Here is a 16,115-nt window from a genome sequence, read left to right as displayed (position 1 = left end):
TATTCATCTCTTGGTCTCCCTCTATGATTTTTACCCTCCACGCTGCCCTCCAATACTAAATTGGTGATCCCCTGATGCCTCAAAACATGTCCCACCAACCGGTCCCTTCTTCTTGTCAAGTTGTGCCACAAACTCCTCTTCACCCGAATTCTATTCAATACCTCCTCATTAGTTATGTGATCGACCCATCTAATCTTCAGCATTCTTCTGTAGCACCACATTTCGAAAGCTTCTATTCTCTTCTTGTCCAAACTATTTATTGTCCATGTTTCACTTCCGTACATGGCTACACTCCATACAAATACTTTCAGAAACGACTTCCTGACACTTAAATCAATACTCAATGTTAACAAATTTCTCTTCTTCAGAAACGCTTTCCTTGCCATTGCTAGTCTACATTTTATATCCTCTCTACTTCAACCATTATTTGCTCCCCAAATAGCAAAACTCCTTTACTACTTTAAGTGTCTCATTTCCACTCTAATTCCCTCAGCATCACCCGACTTAATTTGCCTACATTCCATTATCCTCGTTTTGCTTTTGTTGATGTTCATCTTATATCCTCCTTTCAAGACACTGTCCATTCCGCTCAACTGCTCTTCCAAGTCCTTTGCTCTCTCTGACAGAATTACAATGTCATCGGCGAACCTCAAAGTTTTATTTCTTCTCCATGGATTTTAATACCTACTCCGAATTTTTCTTTTGTTTCCTTCACTGCTTGCTCAATATACAGATTGAATAGCATCGGGGAGAGGCTACAACCCTGTCTCACTCCCTTCCCAACCACTGCTTCCCTTTCGTGCCCCTCGACTCTTACAACTGCCATCTGGTTTCTGTACAAATTGTAAATAGCCTTTCCCTCCCTGTATTTTACACCTGCCAACTTCAGATTTTCAAAGAGAGTTTTTCAGTCAACATTGTCAAAAGCTTTCTCTAAGTCTACAAATGCTAGAAACATAGGTTTGCCTTTCCTTAATCTTTCTTCTAAGATAAGGTCAGTATTGCCTCACGTGTTCCAACATTTCTACGGAATCCAAACTGATCTTCCCCGAGGTCGGCTTCTACCAGTTTTTCCATTCGTCAGTAAAGAATTCGCATTAGTATTTTCAGCTGTGACTTATTAAACTGATAGTTTGGTAATTTTCACATCTGTCAACACCTGCTTTCTTTGGGATTGGAATTATTATATTCTTCTTGAAGTCTGAGGGTATTTTGCCTGTCTCGTACATCTTGCTCACTAGATGGTATAGTTTTGTCAGGACTGGCTCTCCCAAGCCCGTCAGTAGTTCTAATGGAATATTGTCTACTCCCGGGGCCTTGTTTCAGGTCTTTTAGTGCTCTGTCAAACTCTTCACGCAGTATCGTATCTCCCATTTCATCTTCATCTACATCCTCTTCCATTTCCATAATATTGTCCTCAAGTACATTGCCCTTGTATAGGCCCTCTATATACTCCTTCCACCTTTCTGCTTATCCTTCTTTGCTTAGAACTGGGTTTCCATCTGAGCTCTTGATATTCATACAAGTGGCTCTCTTTTTTTCAAAGGTCTCTTTAATTTTCCTATAGGCAGTATCTACCTTGCCCCTAGTGAGATTAGCCTCTACATCCTTACATTTGTCCTCTAGCCATCCTTGCAATGTTAATCACATAAATATGTTACCCAGGCAAATGTACTCCTTACATTTCGTTATTCTACATTAATTATCTTTTGGTGTTGTGATTTTTTTTATTCAGCCAAGGTATTTGATTCTAATGGGACAAATATGAAAAATTAAATAAAGCATCACTAAATACTAATTATTTGTGAATGTCTTTCAGATCTATCAAATATATTTCATTACATGTTATGAATGTTATTGAACCATCTTTAATAAAAAAGCAAGAAAAGTTATTTTGAACTAGAAAAAAGCATTGCCTTTGACACTCGTGCATTCTCAAATCAGTTTCTGATGTTTACATATTTGCTATTAGCCTTTATCCAAAGCTTGAACTCTCGAAATTTCTGTAGCGGTTCAGAAGCTGATGAAGAAAGTAATTTTCATTTTAATTGGGCAATTAGAGAGGTGGGGGGGGGGGGGGAGGAGGACCTGGTTCCTCATTCTCTACAGCCAGATCAAAGCCTTTTAAAAGTTATTTGTTTGTACTTCTGTTTAGTTCACGCTCTCATGGCTACTGTCTGTGGGCACAACTGCTTCTGACGTGAGCAGCAGTCTCCTGGAGTGGGTGGTGAGGGTAAGGAGGAGGTATTAGGTGGTGTGAGGGCTGTGGGAAGGTGCTGGTGCTACCTGAGGGAGTGTGTAGGGATGTGACAGGGACAAGATACGGCTAATAGGTGCGTATCGTTGTGTGGGGTGGGGGTAGGGAGAAGTAGAAAAATAAAAAGGACTTGTGGTAGCATTAGAGGATTAGATGGAATGTGCATATTGTAATGGTATCAGGGAAGGGGATAGAAAGGTCGAGAACAGGGAGTAACGAAGGTTAAGGCCAGAGGGGTTACTGGTATGGTGGATTTGTTGTTGTTGCTGTATGAATGGGTGAGAGTTAATTTTGAGGTAGGAATTTGTCAAAAAGCTTAAGTATTTGTAGTATTATTTTTTCGTTCTGCCTGTTCAACTGAGTGTCTGTTCTATCTGACAGCAGCTGCTCTCTGTGATTAGTAGCAACCTGTCCTTTGCATATTGTTGTTATTCCATCCTGGGCTTCCCATTGTTTTATTTATTTTTGAAACTATGATTTTGAACTAATAAAGATATCACAACAATTTTGGAGGAAATTTTTGTGTTGTTTTACAAATAAGTTCTCTTGAATTATTGCACTTTGGAGCAAAGAGAGTTGCTTTGTTTTTCACACCTTTTACACAGTAGAATCCATTGCATGATGTGAAAAGCAACTTCCTCAAAATATGAAAACAAAAGTCTTCATGACAGCATTCATTAGAGGAACTCTCTGTTCATAAACTGTGCCGATTCAACGGAGGAGGGGGGAACCGGAGTTCATAAATATTTCCGTAACCAACTAACATAATCAGTTTGTGAGCTGATGGATTGGCTCTAGTTCAATGCTGATTCACCAAACAGCATCTGACAAAAGTGACACATTGCCATTTCTAGAGATTTTGATTTACATGAAAATTGAAGAAACATGGAGGCAAACATGTTTGGAATTTACCTTCCATATCGTAAGCAAGCTTCAACAAAATAGTTCACGTGATGTAAGCAGACATACTGTCAAATAATATCCGAAAATATGGTGTCTGAGATCAGTTTGGGACTCATGTGGCGACGATTTTTAACAGTTAGCACTTTAAAATTAATATACTTCCATGCATTTTCCAATTGTGAAAAAAGTGCATACTTTGCAAGGAGGGGGACTTCATCTAATTGAACTTAATATTACTGTCTATTGAGTTTGACAAATAAAGCTATTATTAAAAAAAACTGGAAACTATTACTTACAGTGTAAGGTAGTAATTAAAACAGAAATCAGAAATTTGATTGCATTGTGTAACTATCACATCCAGACATTACTGAAACCACGCCTAATAAAGATGTTGATTGGACAGCATTTAGATAGATTATTTGTATAAGTTTGATATAAAGTAGTTACTTTTTCACAGTACTTAATTTCATATTCTAACGTCGCTGGTGTGTCCTTACCTGTTTAACTATGATCTTTCATTTCAGATTGATCATAAAAAGTATGAAGAAAGTGAGCTGGCATATTTGTCACTGCCCAGCAGAAGGATACAGCTCACTGAGGGACAGAAACCTGCCTCAGGAGGTCTCTCGCTCAGTTCGAAAGACAGTTTTACAATTGAAACAAATGTTTGCTCAACCAAGCTTACACAGAATGGTATGTTAATACAAGCAGTTGTAATTTATTACTCTTATAACTTAATTGTTGTTGAGATTAGCTACAGGACAACAACTGTTCATTCTTTGAAGAAAAAAATAAAATAATTTAAAGGGTCAGTTTTTTCTTCTGAAGCTATATAGGAGTAGGATGCAACCAGTTGTTGATATGATAATATACCTCAAAATGTGCCAAAGCTGAGAACTGATGAAAACAATTTGGTTGGAAGACTGTAATATGAAGAGTAAGTACTTACAGAGAGTAGAAGAAGAAAATACTACGCGGAAAGTGACAGTAAATTTTGAAATCGTAGTTACAGAAACAAAATTTGAGAGTATGCCATGTAATTCTGAAATAAATGTAGAACAACATGATTTTAATTAAAGAGTGAAGTTAGTTGCAAATTTATTTGGCAGTTCACTTTTTTCCTCCTTTGCTTCAGCTGGACTCACATTTATGATGAAAGTTCAAATCTCTGTCCAATCTTCCAGATTTAGGTTTACTGTGATTTCCTTAAATCACTTAAGGCAAATGACAGGATGGGTCCCCTGAAAGGGCATGACCAATTTCTTTCTATATCCTTCACTAATCTGAGCTTGTGCTGTTTCCCTAATGACATCATCGTTGATGGGACATAAAACTCTAATCTTCCTTGTTTCTTGCTTCAGAAATTCCCTACCTTACAACCTCTTGCTGTTGTTTCAATATTTTAAATTTTGCATCACCAAAATAAATTATTTGATTCATATGCTGAAAACTTTTAGATGAATAAAGTGCTGGCACACATTCAGTAAATCTTCTGATTTATTTTTCTTGCTTATACATGTAGTGTCTGAGTTACTAGGGGTTTGTACATTCTCAGCTTGATCACACAACTCAAGTTGAACAGGACAAAGACATACAGTCCATTCATATAAAATCACACCAATGCTTCTCTTTTCCATTTTATTCAAGAGCACGATTTTCTTTGAGGCGATACTTGGACGGTCCCTTTACCCCAGGAGACTGTGCTGGCAGGGTGGCTGGGCAACTGCTGCCCGTACAGCCTCAACACCTGTTACTGATCGTGCCCTGTTGGCAACTTTTTCTTCTTAACAACAAACAGAACGAATATATAATCCTGAAGAGCTTTATTATTGTATAGATGATGGTTTATTCATGCATAAAAACATAGGGATGACATGTGTGTATGCAAGATGAGACAGTTTTCTAGTGGCTATAAACTCATGTTCAAAAATTTACTCATGGCTGCATAAAGTGTTGTTACAATATTTGTTGATTGCATTTAGAACTTTTGAATGATTACATTTCTAGAAAATGAATGTCATCATGTGTTTCTAATATTAAACAAAAACTGTTGTGTACAATGTAAGGAATTTCAAAATGAATAGTTGATATCTAAGAGTCATAATTTATCATTGAATCGATGAACACATGTGACAGATGTAGAAACAAGTCACCCAGAAAATTCTTTCAGTTTCGTCCTTAAAGAAGGGAAGTGTGCTTCTGAAAGTGAGGAATACTGTTACCTATTAGTGTGTGTTATTATTGGCTGTTGTGAGTGCCTCCTTAAGGTAAGTATTAGGTTGTCCTTATGACTCGTAGTGAATTTTATATTAGTGATAGAAACATGTCATTCTTGTCACAGAACATTTGCAAGTAGCCACCTGGGCTGTAGAGGAGTGGTGGCTTGAGGGGCTGACATTTTGTTTGGAGTTTCTGTAGGAACAGTCCTGAATTGTAAAATAGTCATTTTTTGATTAAGTTAAATGATTCCACCTGCTCACTGTTTAAAGGGTGAAGGTAGAAGATAAAAGATTGGTGTATTTAGATACAAATCAACTGTGTTTCTTCTTAATACCCGAGTACATAATAAACTTCTTAGGTATTGTCGAAAGTTTTGTAGGTAGAAACTATTTTTCATAGTCTGAAAGATGTGTGTGAAATTTTATGACAGTAATTACCTCTGATAATGCTTACTTGCATCATTTAGTTGACCTGTTGGGCCTGTTGAACTGGGCAAGTCATCCGGAGGGCCTCAAGGACAGTTTGGCAGCTTTAATGAAAGTGGATGGAGAAGAAGTAGTAAAGTTCCTGCAGGATGTGCTGGATGCCCTATTCAACATCTTGATGGAGAATTTTGATTCAGAGCTTTATGACAATATGGTTTTTGAATGTCTGGTAAGCTACTAATCATTTTTTATTTTGTGCATAGTGTACAAGATTTTGTAGACATTCTTCTAACTGTTGATAGCAAAATGGTGCAATGCAATACAAACTAAAAAGGAAACTAAGTCCATCATTACAACATGTTGATGAGATAGTCTTGTTAGTGAAAAATGGTACCTGTGCACACACATTTGCCTCACCTGAGGCAAACATTCAGTCAGTTATTACATTGCAAAATGAACTGATTACCTGACCACAGTTGCTGCACCATAATGTTCACACCTGGGAAGCAAGGAGGGGAGATAGCAGTAGTGTACAGTATGTAGGAGAGTAGGTTGCAAGTAATAGGCTGAAGGTGTTGATTTATGAGTGTGGAGATTCTCTCAGTGGGGGCACAGTAACTGGCCACAATGGGACATCCTGCGTGGTTGGGTATATGGACTTTAGGAAGCAAGTAGAAGGCAGGAGTACAGGGAGTGGTAGGAGTGAAGAGGGAGGACTCAGAGGAGAGGTTAAGGGTTGTGCCTAAGGATTTGAGGAGTTACTGGAGATCCAGCTGGATTTATGGAATCCCACCACACTCATACACATTCCTCCAGAACCTCAACACCTTTTCCCCAATTCGCTTCATTTGGTCCTCCTCAACGCAACAAGCCACCTTCCTTGACATTGACTTCCACCTCAAAGATGGCTACATCTGTACCTCTGTTCATATCAAACCTAATAACTACCCAGATTGCTACTCCCATCATGCGCTGTAGCTCACAGACTGGCTTCAGCAGCAGAGACAGTGGTTGTGTATTTAGGACTTGCATTTGCATGAATGTGTGTGTGAGCATGTATGTTGTGTAACTCAGAAGAAAGCCTTTTGGCTGCAAAATTACCTATTTAGCAGTCTTTTATTGTGCCTTTCTGTGACTCAACATCTTTACTATATGGTGAGTAGGAATCTATCCTTTCAATAACATTGTCATTGTTCCATCCTGGATTTTTCATTGTTTGGTTTGCCTAATGACTTTTCTTCCATCCCATAACCCGTGCTGTTTCCCTTCGTTTCAATTTTATAACATATTACTATACTCACTATCTTTCCTTTCTTTTCTCTTGTTTCCTATGTTTTACATGTTGCCTTCCAAACCACACCACATGCTCTGACTTACAAGCGACGCTGTACCATCCGTCTCATCTGCACACAATACATAGCTATGTGACTGTGCTAATTGTTGGTGTTGCATCTCATGTCCCGCATTACTCCCACAGATACCATTAATCCAAGACTTTCAAGTTGATCACTCTTCCTGTGTTACTCTCCTGTATTTTCATGTGTTATTTTCTGTACCTTCCTGTGCCACATGTACTTGTACCTCAGCCTACCAATATCTCCCCACCTCCCACTGTTTCTCCTCTCTTCTTCCAGTTCGCACATACTAACCTCACCTAATCTAGTCACATCTGCTGTCCCCCCTCTTCATACGTATCCACCCACTGACCTGCAACCTATATTGTAATCTTTTTTATTTATTTTTATTATTGATCTCACTGTATTTTCACATCGGTTTTAATTCGTTTTGTCTCTCACTATCGGCCCACTCCCTCAGGTTTTGAATTTTTTCACGTATTTTGACATATTTTTGTGAATTACTTTGCACATATTTCCATGTTATTTATATATTTTTATACATTTTTATCCTTTGCTGTGGATCTTATTCCTTGTATCTGTGGCAGTAGAGAAGAGTTTATTTATACCTAGCCAGAACACTGTCCTACATACTGTTTCTTGTTGCTTGACTAGTGGAATCCCCCAAATGCCCTTAACAACAGGTTACGCAGCTCTGGCTGCAACCCCTCCTAACCCCTCCTTCCACAGTGACCTCCATCTGTCCAGGTTTCACCAATCCTCACCAACATAGTCCTGCAAAACCATGTAGATTATGCCTGAACCTCCTTGCAATATCTCCTCTCCTTCCATAAAATTCTCCTGCTTTGCAATCCCAAATTCCTGGATCTTATCTCACATTTTGAAACTTTTGTCCTCCAGGAACTAGAGCAGCATGCACAACGTCACCTCAAAAACATCTCCAACCTGTTCACCTCTACTCCAACCTTGGACTACCACTATCCACCACATCTGTCTCCAAACCTTCCCCACAGCCCTTCATAGCTGACAGGTCCTGTATTGCAGACCTACTACATTTACCCCACCATCAAAAACTTGCTCCCACCATCATATAGATTCCAGAATGTAAGCAGACTCAAAACACAGTCATCAATTTTTGTTCCAAAATCCTTAGTCCAACAGAAGTATCAGTCATTTCACAAAGCCTTACTTTTTGCCCCACTCCCAAATTCTATCATGCTGGACTTGGTAAGGACCTTCTCTTCTTCTCCCAGTCCCTACTGTAGAAACACAATTTTGCCGCCACCTATACCAATCAGACTCAACTATATCACCAACTATACCAATCAGACTCAACCCCTCCTGACTCAGTTCACTCCATCTAGCTGTGATTCACCCCCCACTGTCCCTACATCACTCCCTTTTAACTTTCCAGAATTTCTTAACCTTGAATCTTGCCTCCTCACCATTTCCCAAAACCCTCAATATGCAAGCTCACCTTATATCAACAGGAAGAACCACTATCCACCCCCTAAGAACTGATCCCGACCTTATAAACTAATCTGCTAACAAAGGCTACACCAATGTTGTTTTGATCTGCAAGTATTACCTAGCAGAAGGACTCTGCCTGCTATAAGATTCGTTCACTTACAAACCCTGCCACGGTGACCCCATTCCAGAAATCCAGCACTATCTCCAGACTCTCCTCAAATCCTTAGACCCATTCAAGAACCTCTCTCTGGAGTCTGTCTCTCTCCTCACCTCTACCACTACCCAGACTCCTACCTTGTACATGCTTCCTAAGACCATAAACCTGACCACCCAGGACACCTCAGTGTGTGTGGCTGGTTACCTTGCCTCACTAATTACTGTGCTCTCACTGGGAGAGTCTCTGCTCTCATAGACAACACTTTAGCCAATTATCTGCAATCTACCCTCCTATGTAAAAGGTACCAACCATTTCCTCCCCCAACTCTCCACAGTTCCTGTTTCTATACAATACGGTGCCCTGCTTATTACTATTGACACCACCTCCCTGTCCGCCGCCGGTAGCTGAGTGATCAGCACAACAGAATATCAATCCTAAGGGCCCAGGTTCGATTCCCTGCTGGGTCGGATATTTTCTCCGCTCAGGGACTGGGTGTTGTGTTGTCCTAATCATAATCATTTCGTCCCCATCAATGCGCAAGTTGCCGAAGTGGCGTCAAATCGAAAGACTTGCACCCGGCGAACGGTCTACTCGACGGGAGGCCCTAGTCACATGACATATACATTTTTACCTCCTCCCTTTACGCTATCATACCTAATGCCCATGGCTTTTCTGCTGTTGAACACTACCTTCCCTTATGGCTGATGCATTCCAAACCGACAAGTTCCTTCCTGGTCACTATGACCACATACTTCCTCACCCACAATTACTTCTTCGTTGAAGGCATCACCTACAAACACTTCTGGGGTACAGCAGTGAGCAGCTGCATGGTACAGTTGTATGCCATCCTATTCTTGGACTATCAAGAGGAATCCTTCTTAACCACCCAAAATGTCAAACCCCTCACCTGATTCAGATACATTGAAGACACCTTGGTGATCTGGATTGAGGGTGAGGACACCCTGTCCGCATTTCTCCAGAACCTTAACATCTTCTCACCAATTTGCTTCACGTGGTCCTCCTCAATCCAACAAGTCATCTTTCTCAATGTTGACTTCCACCTCAAAGATGGTTATATTACTACCTCCATGCATATCAAACCTACCAACCGCCAGCAATACCTCCACTTCGACAGCCACCACCCATTCCACACCGTGAAGTCCCCTCCACACAGCCTAGCCACCGATGGGCATCCCATCTGTAGTGACAAGCAGTCCCTCTCAGAATACACCAATGGTCTCACTGAGGCATTCACAGGATGTAATTACCCTTCCAACCTTGTACAGAAACAGACTCTCATGCCTTATCTGTCCAGTCACTTACCACCTCCAAAAGTTCCACCGTCTGACCACAGAGGAGCATTCCCCTTGTGACTCGATACCACCAGGTCTGGAGAAAGTGAACCACATTCTGTGCCAGAGTTTAGACTACATCTCATCATACCCTGAAATGAGGAATGCCTTACTCACTATTGTACTCGCACTTCCCACAGTGGTATTCCACTGCCCACCGAATCTACACAATACCTCATCTATTCCTACTCAACCCCTGTTCTCAACCTCTTGCCTCATATCCTTGTGATTACCTAGATGCAAGACCTTTCCCATACATCCTCCCACCACCTTCTGCATCACGAGCATCAACTATCCCACCACACTCAGGACTACCTATGAAAGCAGTCGTGTGACTCACAAGCTAAGTTGCAACCACTGTGTTTCGTTGTATGTGGGCATGACAACAAACAAGCTATCTGAAACTTCCTGGCAGATTAAAACTGTGTGCCACACCGAGACTCGAACTCGGGACCTTTGCCTTTCATGGGCAGGTGCTCTACCATCTGAGCTACCCAAGCACAACTCACGACCCGTCCTCACAGCTTCAATTTCACCAGTACCTCGTCTCCTACCTTCCAAATTTCACAGAAGCTCTCCTGTAAACCTTGCAGAAGTAGCACTCCTGGAAGAAAGGATATTGCGGAGACACGGCTTAGCCACTGCTGGACCCCCCAGTTGCTGAACACGCTGCCAAACACTATGTTTTTCACTCAATGACTGCTTCACAGCCTGTGCCGTGTGGATCCTTCCTACCGACAACAGCTTGAATTGCACAGGTGGTACCTCTTCCTGTGATATATCGTACATTGCCGTAATCCCCTTGGCTTCAACCTTGGTTTGTCACTGTCCTTCAGCTACCTATACCCTCTCCTGTTCCCACTCCAGCACCACACAGCCTTCTATTTCACCAGCACACCCACAATATTCTTACTTCTCTCCTTTTCCACTCTGTCTGTCCCCTGCGGCCCCCACCATCAAACTCCCCAACTGCACCTGACTGCCTTACCCTCTCCTCACCTCATTCCTGTATGCTCCCACAAGCAGCACTTGATTATCCCCACCCCTACACTGCTATCCCTCCCCTTCCCCGGCCCCAGCCTCCTCATTACTCCCATCATGTGCTGTTGCTCGCAATTTGGCTTCAGCAGGCAGAGACAGTGGTCATGTGTGTATGAGTTGCATTTGCATGAATGTGTGTGTGTTGTATATTTCAGAAGAAGGTGTTTTGGCCAAAAACTTGCTTGTTTATCAGTCTTTTGTTGTGCCTGTCTGTGACTCAATATCTCCACTGTACACTGAGTAACAATCTATCCTTTTCATGACATCATTCCGTTCTGGATTTTCGATTGTTTGATTCAACCTTTAGATTTGTACGATTTTTCATATAACCAAAATTCAGTGGATTTCTTTTAGTACTCAAGTTGACGACTTCTCATACTTTTTTATTTAGAGTCAATTGCCACTTTTCTCATCATACAGATATCGTGTTTAAAAGTTTTCAAGATGGTAAATGACAGCATCATCTGCAAACAATCTACGAGGCTGAGTTACTTTCAAGTGCAACCTTACTGATACGAATTCGTGAATCCAGTCGTACAACCGAGACGATGTTCCGTAGGCATGCAATTTGATAAGAAATCATGTGTGAGGAAAGGTACCAAAAGCCTTCTGAGACTCTAAAAATATGGACAATTTGACATTGCCTGTCGATAACACTCATTACTTTGTGAAAATAAAGCGCTAGTTGTGTTTCACGAGAATGATATTTTCTAAATATATACTGATTATTTCTTATAAATAATTTCCTTTGAGGTAATTCATAACATTCAATTGCAGTACATGGAGAATGAAAGACAGTATGTAAAATTAGTTGCTTCCAAATAGTGAGATTATCAAAAGTAAGGTACTTCTTTTACAACATTTTAGTACAGTGGTATTACCATAGTTCATGTAGTAAAGGAAGTGACATCCACATGCATCTATAATCATGTACCTTGCCGTTGGTGGGGAGGCTTGCGTGCCTCAGCAATACAGATAGCCGTACCATAGGTGCAACCACAACGGAGGGGTATCTGTTGAGAGGCCAGAAAAACGTGTGGTTTCTGAAGAGGGGCAGCAGCCTTTCCAGCAGTTACAGGGGCAACAGTCTGGATGACTGACTGATCTGGCCTTGTAACACTAACCAAAAGGGCCTTACTGTGCTGGTACTGCGAACGGCTGAAATCTAGGGGAAACTACAGCTGTGATTTTTTGCAAGGGCATGCAGCTTTACTGTATGGTTAAATGATGATGGCATCCTCTTGGGTAAAATATTCCAGAGGTAAAATAGTCCCCCATTTGGATCTCAGGGCAGGGACTACTCAGGAGGATGTTATTATCAGGAGACAGAAAATTGGCATTCTACGGGTCAGAGTGTGGAAAGTCAGATCCCTTAGTCGGGCAGGTAGGTTAGAAAATTCAAAAAGGGAAATGGATAGGTTCAAGTTAGATATGGTGAGAATTAGTGAAGTTCGGTGGCAGGAGGAAGAAGACTTTTGGTCAGGCAAATACAGGGTTATAAATACAAAGTCAAATAGGGGTAATGCAGGAGTAGGTTTAATAATGAATAAAAAAAATAAGTATGCAGGTACGCTACTACAAACAGCATAGCGAACGCATTATTGTGGGCAAGATAGATACGAAGCCCACGCCCACCACAGTAGTACAAGTTTATATGCCAACTAGCTCCGCAGATGATGAAGAGATTGATAAAATGTATGATGAGATGAAAGAAATTATTCAGATAGTGAAGGGAGATGAAAATTTAATAGTCATGGGTGACTGGAATTCGATAGTAGGAAAAGGAAGAGAATGAAACGTAGTAGGTGAATATGGAATGGGGGTAAGGAGTGAAAGAGGAAGCCGCCTGGTAGAATTTTGCACAGAGCATAACTTAATCATAGCTAACATTTGGTTCAAGAATCATAAAAGAAGGTTGTATACATGGAAGAGGCCTGAAGATACTCGAAAGTTTCAGATAGATTATATAATGGTAAGACAGAGATTTAGGAACCAGGTTTTAAATTGTAATACATTTCCAGGGGCAGATGTGGACTCTGACCACAATCTATTGGTTATAAACTGTAGATTACAAATGAAGAAACTGCAGAAAGGTGGGAATTTAAGGAAATGGGACCTGGATAAATTGAAAGAACCAGATATTGTGGAGAGTTTCAGGGAGAGCGTTACGGAATGATTGACAAGAATGGGGGAAAGAAATACAGTAGAAGAAGAATGGGTAGCTTTGAGAGATGAAATAGTGAAAGCACCATAGGATCAAGTAGGTAAAAAGATGAGGGCTAATAGAAATCCTTGGGTAACAGAAGAGATACTGAATTTAATTGATGAAAGGAGAAAATATAAAAATGCAGTAAATGAAGCATGCAAAAAGGAATACAAACATCTCAAAAATGAGATCGACAGGAGGTGCAAAATGGCTAAACAGGCATGGCTAGAGGACAAATGTAAGGCTGTAGAGGCGCATATCATTAGCGGTAAGATAGATACTGCCTACAGGAAAATTAAAGAGACTTTTGGAGAAAAGAGAACCACTTGTATGAATATCAAGAGCTCAGATGGAAACCCAGTTCTAAGCAAAGAAGAGTAAGCAGAAAGGTGGAAGGAGTATATAGAGTGTCCATACAGGGGCGATGTTCTTGAGGACAATATTATGGAAATGGAAGAGGATATAGATGAAGATGAAATGGGAGATATGTTACTGTGTGAAGAGTTTGACAGAGCACTGAAAGACCTAAGTTGAAACAAGATCCCGGGAGTAGACAAAATTTCATTAGAATTACTGATAGCCTTGGGAGAGCCAGCCCTGACAAAACTCTGCCATCTGGTGAGCAAGATGTATGAGACAGGCGATATGCCCTCAGACTTCAAGAAGAATATAATAATTCCAATCCCAAAGAAATCAGGTGTGGACAGATGTGAAAATTACCGAACTGTCAGTTTAATAAGCCACGGCTGCAAAATACTCACACGAATTCTTTACAGACGAATGGAAAAACTGGTAGAAGCCGGCCTCGGGGAAGATCAGTTTGAATTCTGTAGAAATTCTGGAACATGCGAGGCAATACTGACCCTATGACTTCTCATAGAAGATAGGTTAAGGAAAGGCAAACCCATGTTTTTAGCATTGGTAGACTTAGAGAAAGCTTTTGACAATGTTGACCGAAAAACTCTCTTTCAAATTCTGAAGTTGGCAGACGTAAAATACAGAAAGCAAAAGGCTACTTAACAATTTGTACAGAAACCAAATGACAGTTACAAGAGTCAAGGGGCATGAAAGGGAAGCAGTGGTTGGGAAGGGAGTGAGACAGGGTCGTAGCCTCTCGCCAGTGTTATTCAGTCTGTATATTGAGCAAGCATTAAGGGAAACAAAAGAAAAATTCAGAGTAGGAATTAAAATCTATGGAGAAGAAGTAAAAACTTTGAGGTCTGCTGATGACATTGTAATTCTGCGAGAGACAGCAAAGGACGTGGAAGAGCTGTTGAACAGAACAGACAGTGTCTTGAAAGGAGGATGTAAGATGAACATCAAAAAAAGCAAAACAAGGATACTGGAATGTACTTGAATTACATCAGGTGATGCTGAGTGAATTAGATTAGGAAATGACACTTAAGGTAGTAGTTGAGTTTTGGTATCTGGGGAGCAAAATAACTGATGATGGTCGAAGCAGAGAGTATATAAAATGCAGACTCACTATGGCAAGGAAAGCATTTCTGAAGAAGAGAAATTTGTTAACATCGAGTATAGATGTAAATGTCAGCAAGTCGTTTGTGAAAGTATTTGTGTGGAGTGTAGCCATGTACGGGAGTGAAACGTGGATGATAAATAGTTTGGACAAGAAGAGAATAGAAACTTTCGAAATGTGGTGCTGCAGAAGAATGCTGAAGATTAGATGGGTAGATCACATAACTAATGAGGAAGTATTGAATAGAATTGGGGAAAATAGAAATTTGTGACACAACTTGACTTGAAGAAGGGATTGGTTGGTAGGACATGTTCTGAGGCATCAGGGGATCACCAATTTAGTATTGGAGGACAGTGTGGAGGAGACCAAGAGATGAATACACCAAGCAGATTCAGAAGGATGTAGGTTGCAGTAGGTACTGGGAGGTGAAGAAGCTTGTACAGTGTAAAGTAGCATGGAGAGCTGCATCAAACCAGTGTCTGGACTGAAGATCACGACAACAACAGTTAATTTAGTTCGCATTTTCCTTGTTGTTTTGTGATATTGTATCATTCATTGTCATTGTTAATATAATTTGTGATTACCTCACCAGTTTATTTTTTTTCAGCTTTTTATTATTGGGCTGGTGTCAGACAGGAAGTACCAACATTTCCAGCCAGTTTTGGACTTGTACATCCAAGAGAGTTTCAGTGCAACTCTTGCCTATAAGTGAGTTATATGTTATCTTTGCCCTAATTAAGACAAACTGTTAAACTAAAAGAAACATAATGGCCAAGCCAGCACTTACCATCATGGGGTAAATGTAAACACTAGAAGAAAAAAAGTTATTTATTTAGAATTTGTTGTGTGCCAATACCACGGTATTATCCCTTGTCGTCCTGTTATCTAAATCCTACTATTCCGTATAAAGTATACCCTCCTTATCATTTCTCCACATACACCACTCCATTTCCCAGTTAATCTTTGATTATTGTTATTTCGGTCGTATCATTATGCAACAAAATCCTTCATGTGCTTGCCCATGTAATCATTTATGTCATTTTTCCCATTACGAGTTCCTCTTTCCCATTCTCCATAAAATGAGTCAGTTCCATTCTTTATCACAACTATTTGTACTTTGAAGGAGATTGGCAAACAAGTATGTGCCATCCTCATCATAATTTGCATCTGTCATTCATTTGTGTACATTTAAGGTGTCTCAGATCAATTATTAGAGAACAATTTTATGCTATACTCTACAAGACAACCTATC

The 16,115-nt window shown here is 40.4% G+C and overlaps 1 protein-coding gene across 1 annotated transcript in view; it reads left to right on the top strand.

Moving 5' to 3' along the window:
• Positions 1 to 16,115, top strand: part of LOC126176786 (dedicator of cytokinesis protein 1) — a 475,112-nt gene that overhangs the window by 113,226 nt on the left and 345,771 nt on the right. Inside the window, exons 11-13 of the mRNA XM_049923958.1 lie at positions 3,685 to 3,853; positions 5,847 to 6,034; positions 15,471 to 15,571. Coding sequence (XP_049779915.1) covers positions 3,685 to 3,853; positions 5,847 to 6,034; positions 15,471 to 15,571 — 458 coding nt within the window. The remainder of the gene's footprint in view (positions 1 to 3,684; positions 3,854 to 5,846; positions 6,035 to 15,470; positions 15,572 to 16,115) is intronic.

This window comes from Schistocerca cancellata, chromosome 3 (genome assembly GCF_023864275.1).
Source record: "Schistocerca cancellata isolate TAMUIC-IGC-003103 chromosome 3, iqSchCanc2.1, whole genome shotgun sequence".
NCBI classification, from domain to species: Eukaryota; Metazoa; Arthropoda; class Insecta; order Orthoptera; family Acrididae; genus Schistocerca; species Schistocerca cancellata.
The sequence above is the reverse complement of the archived record's forward strand: the minus strand, read 5'-3'. Positions and strand labels throughout refer to the sequence as shown.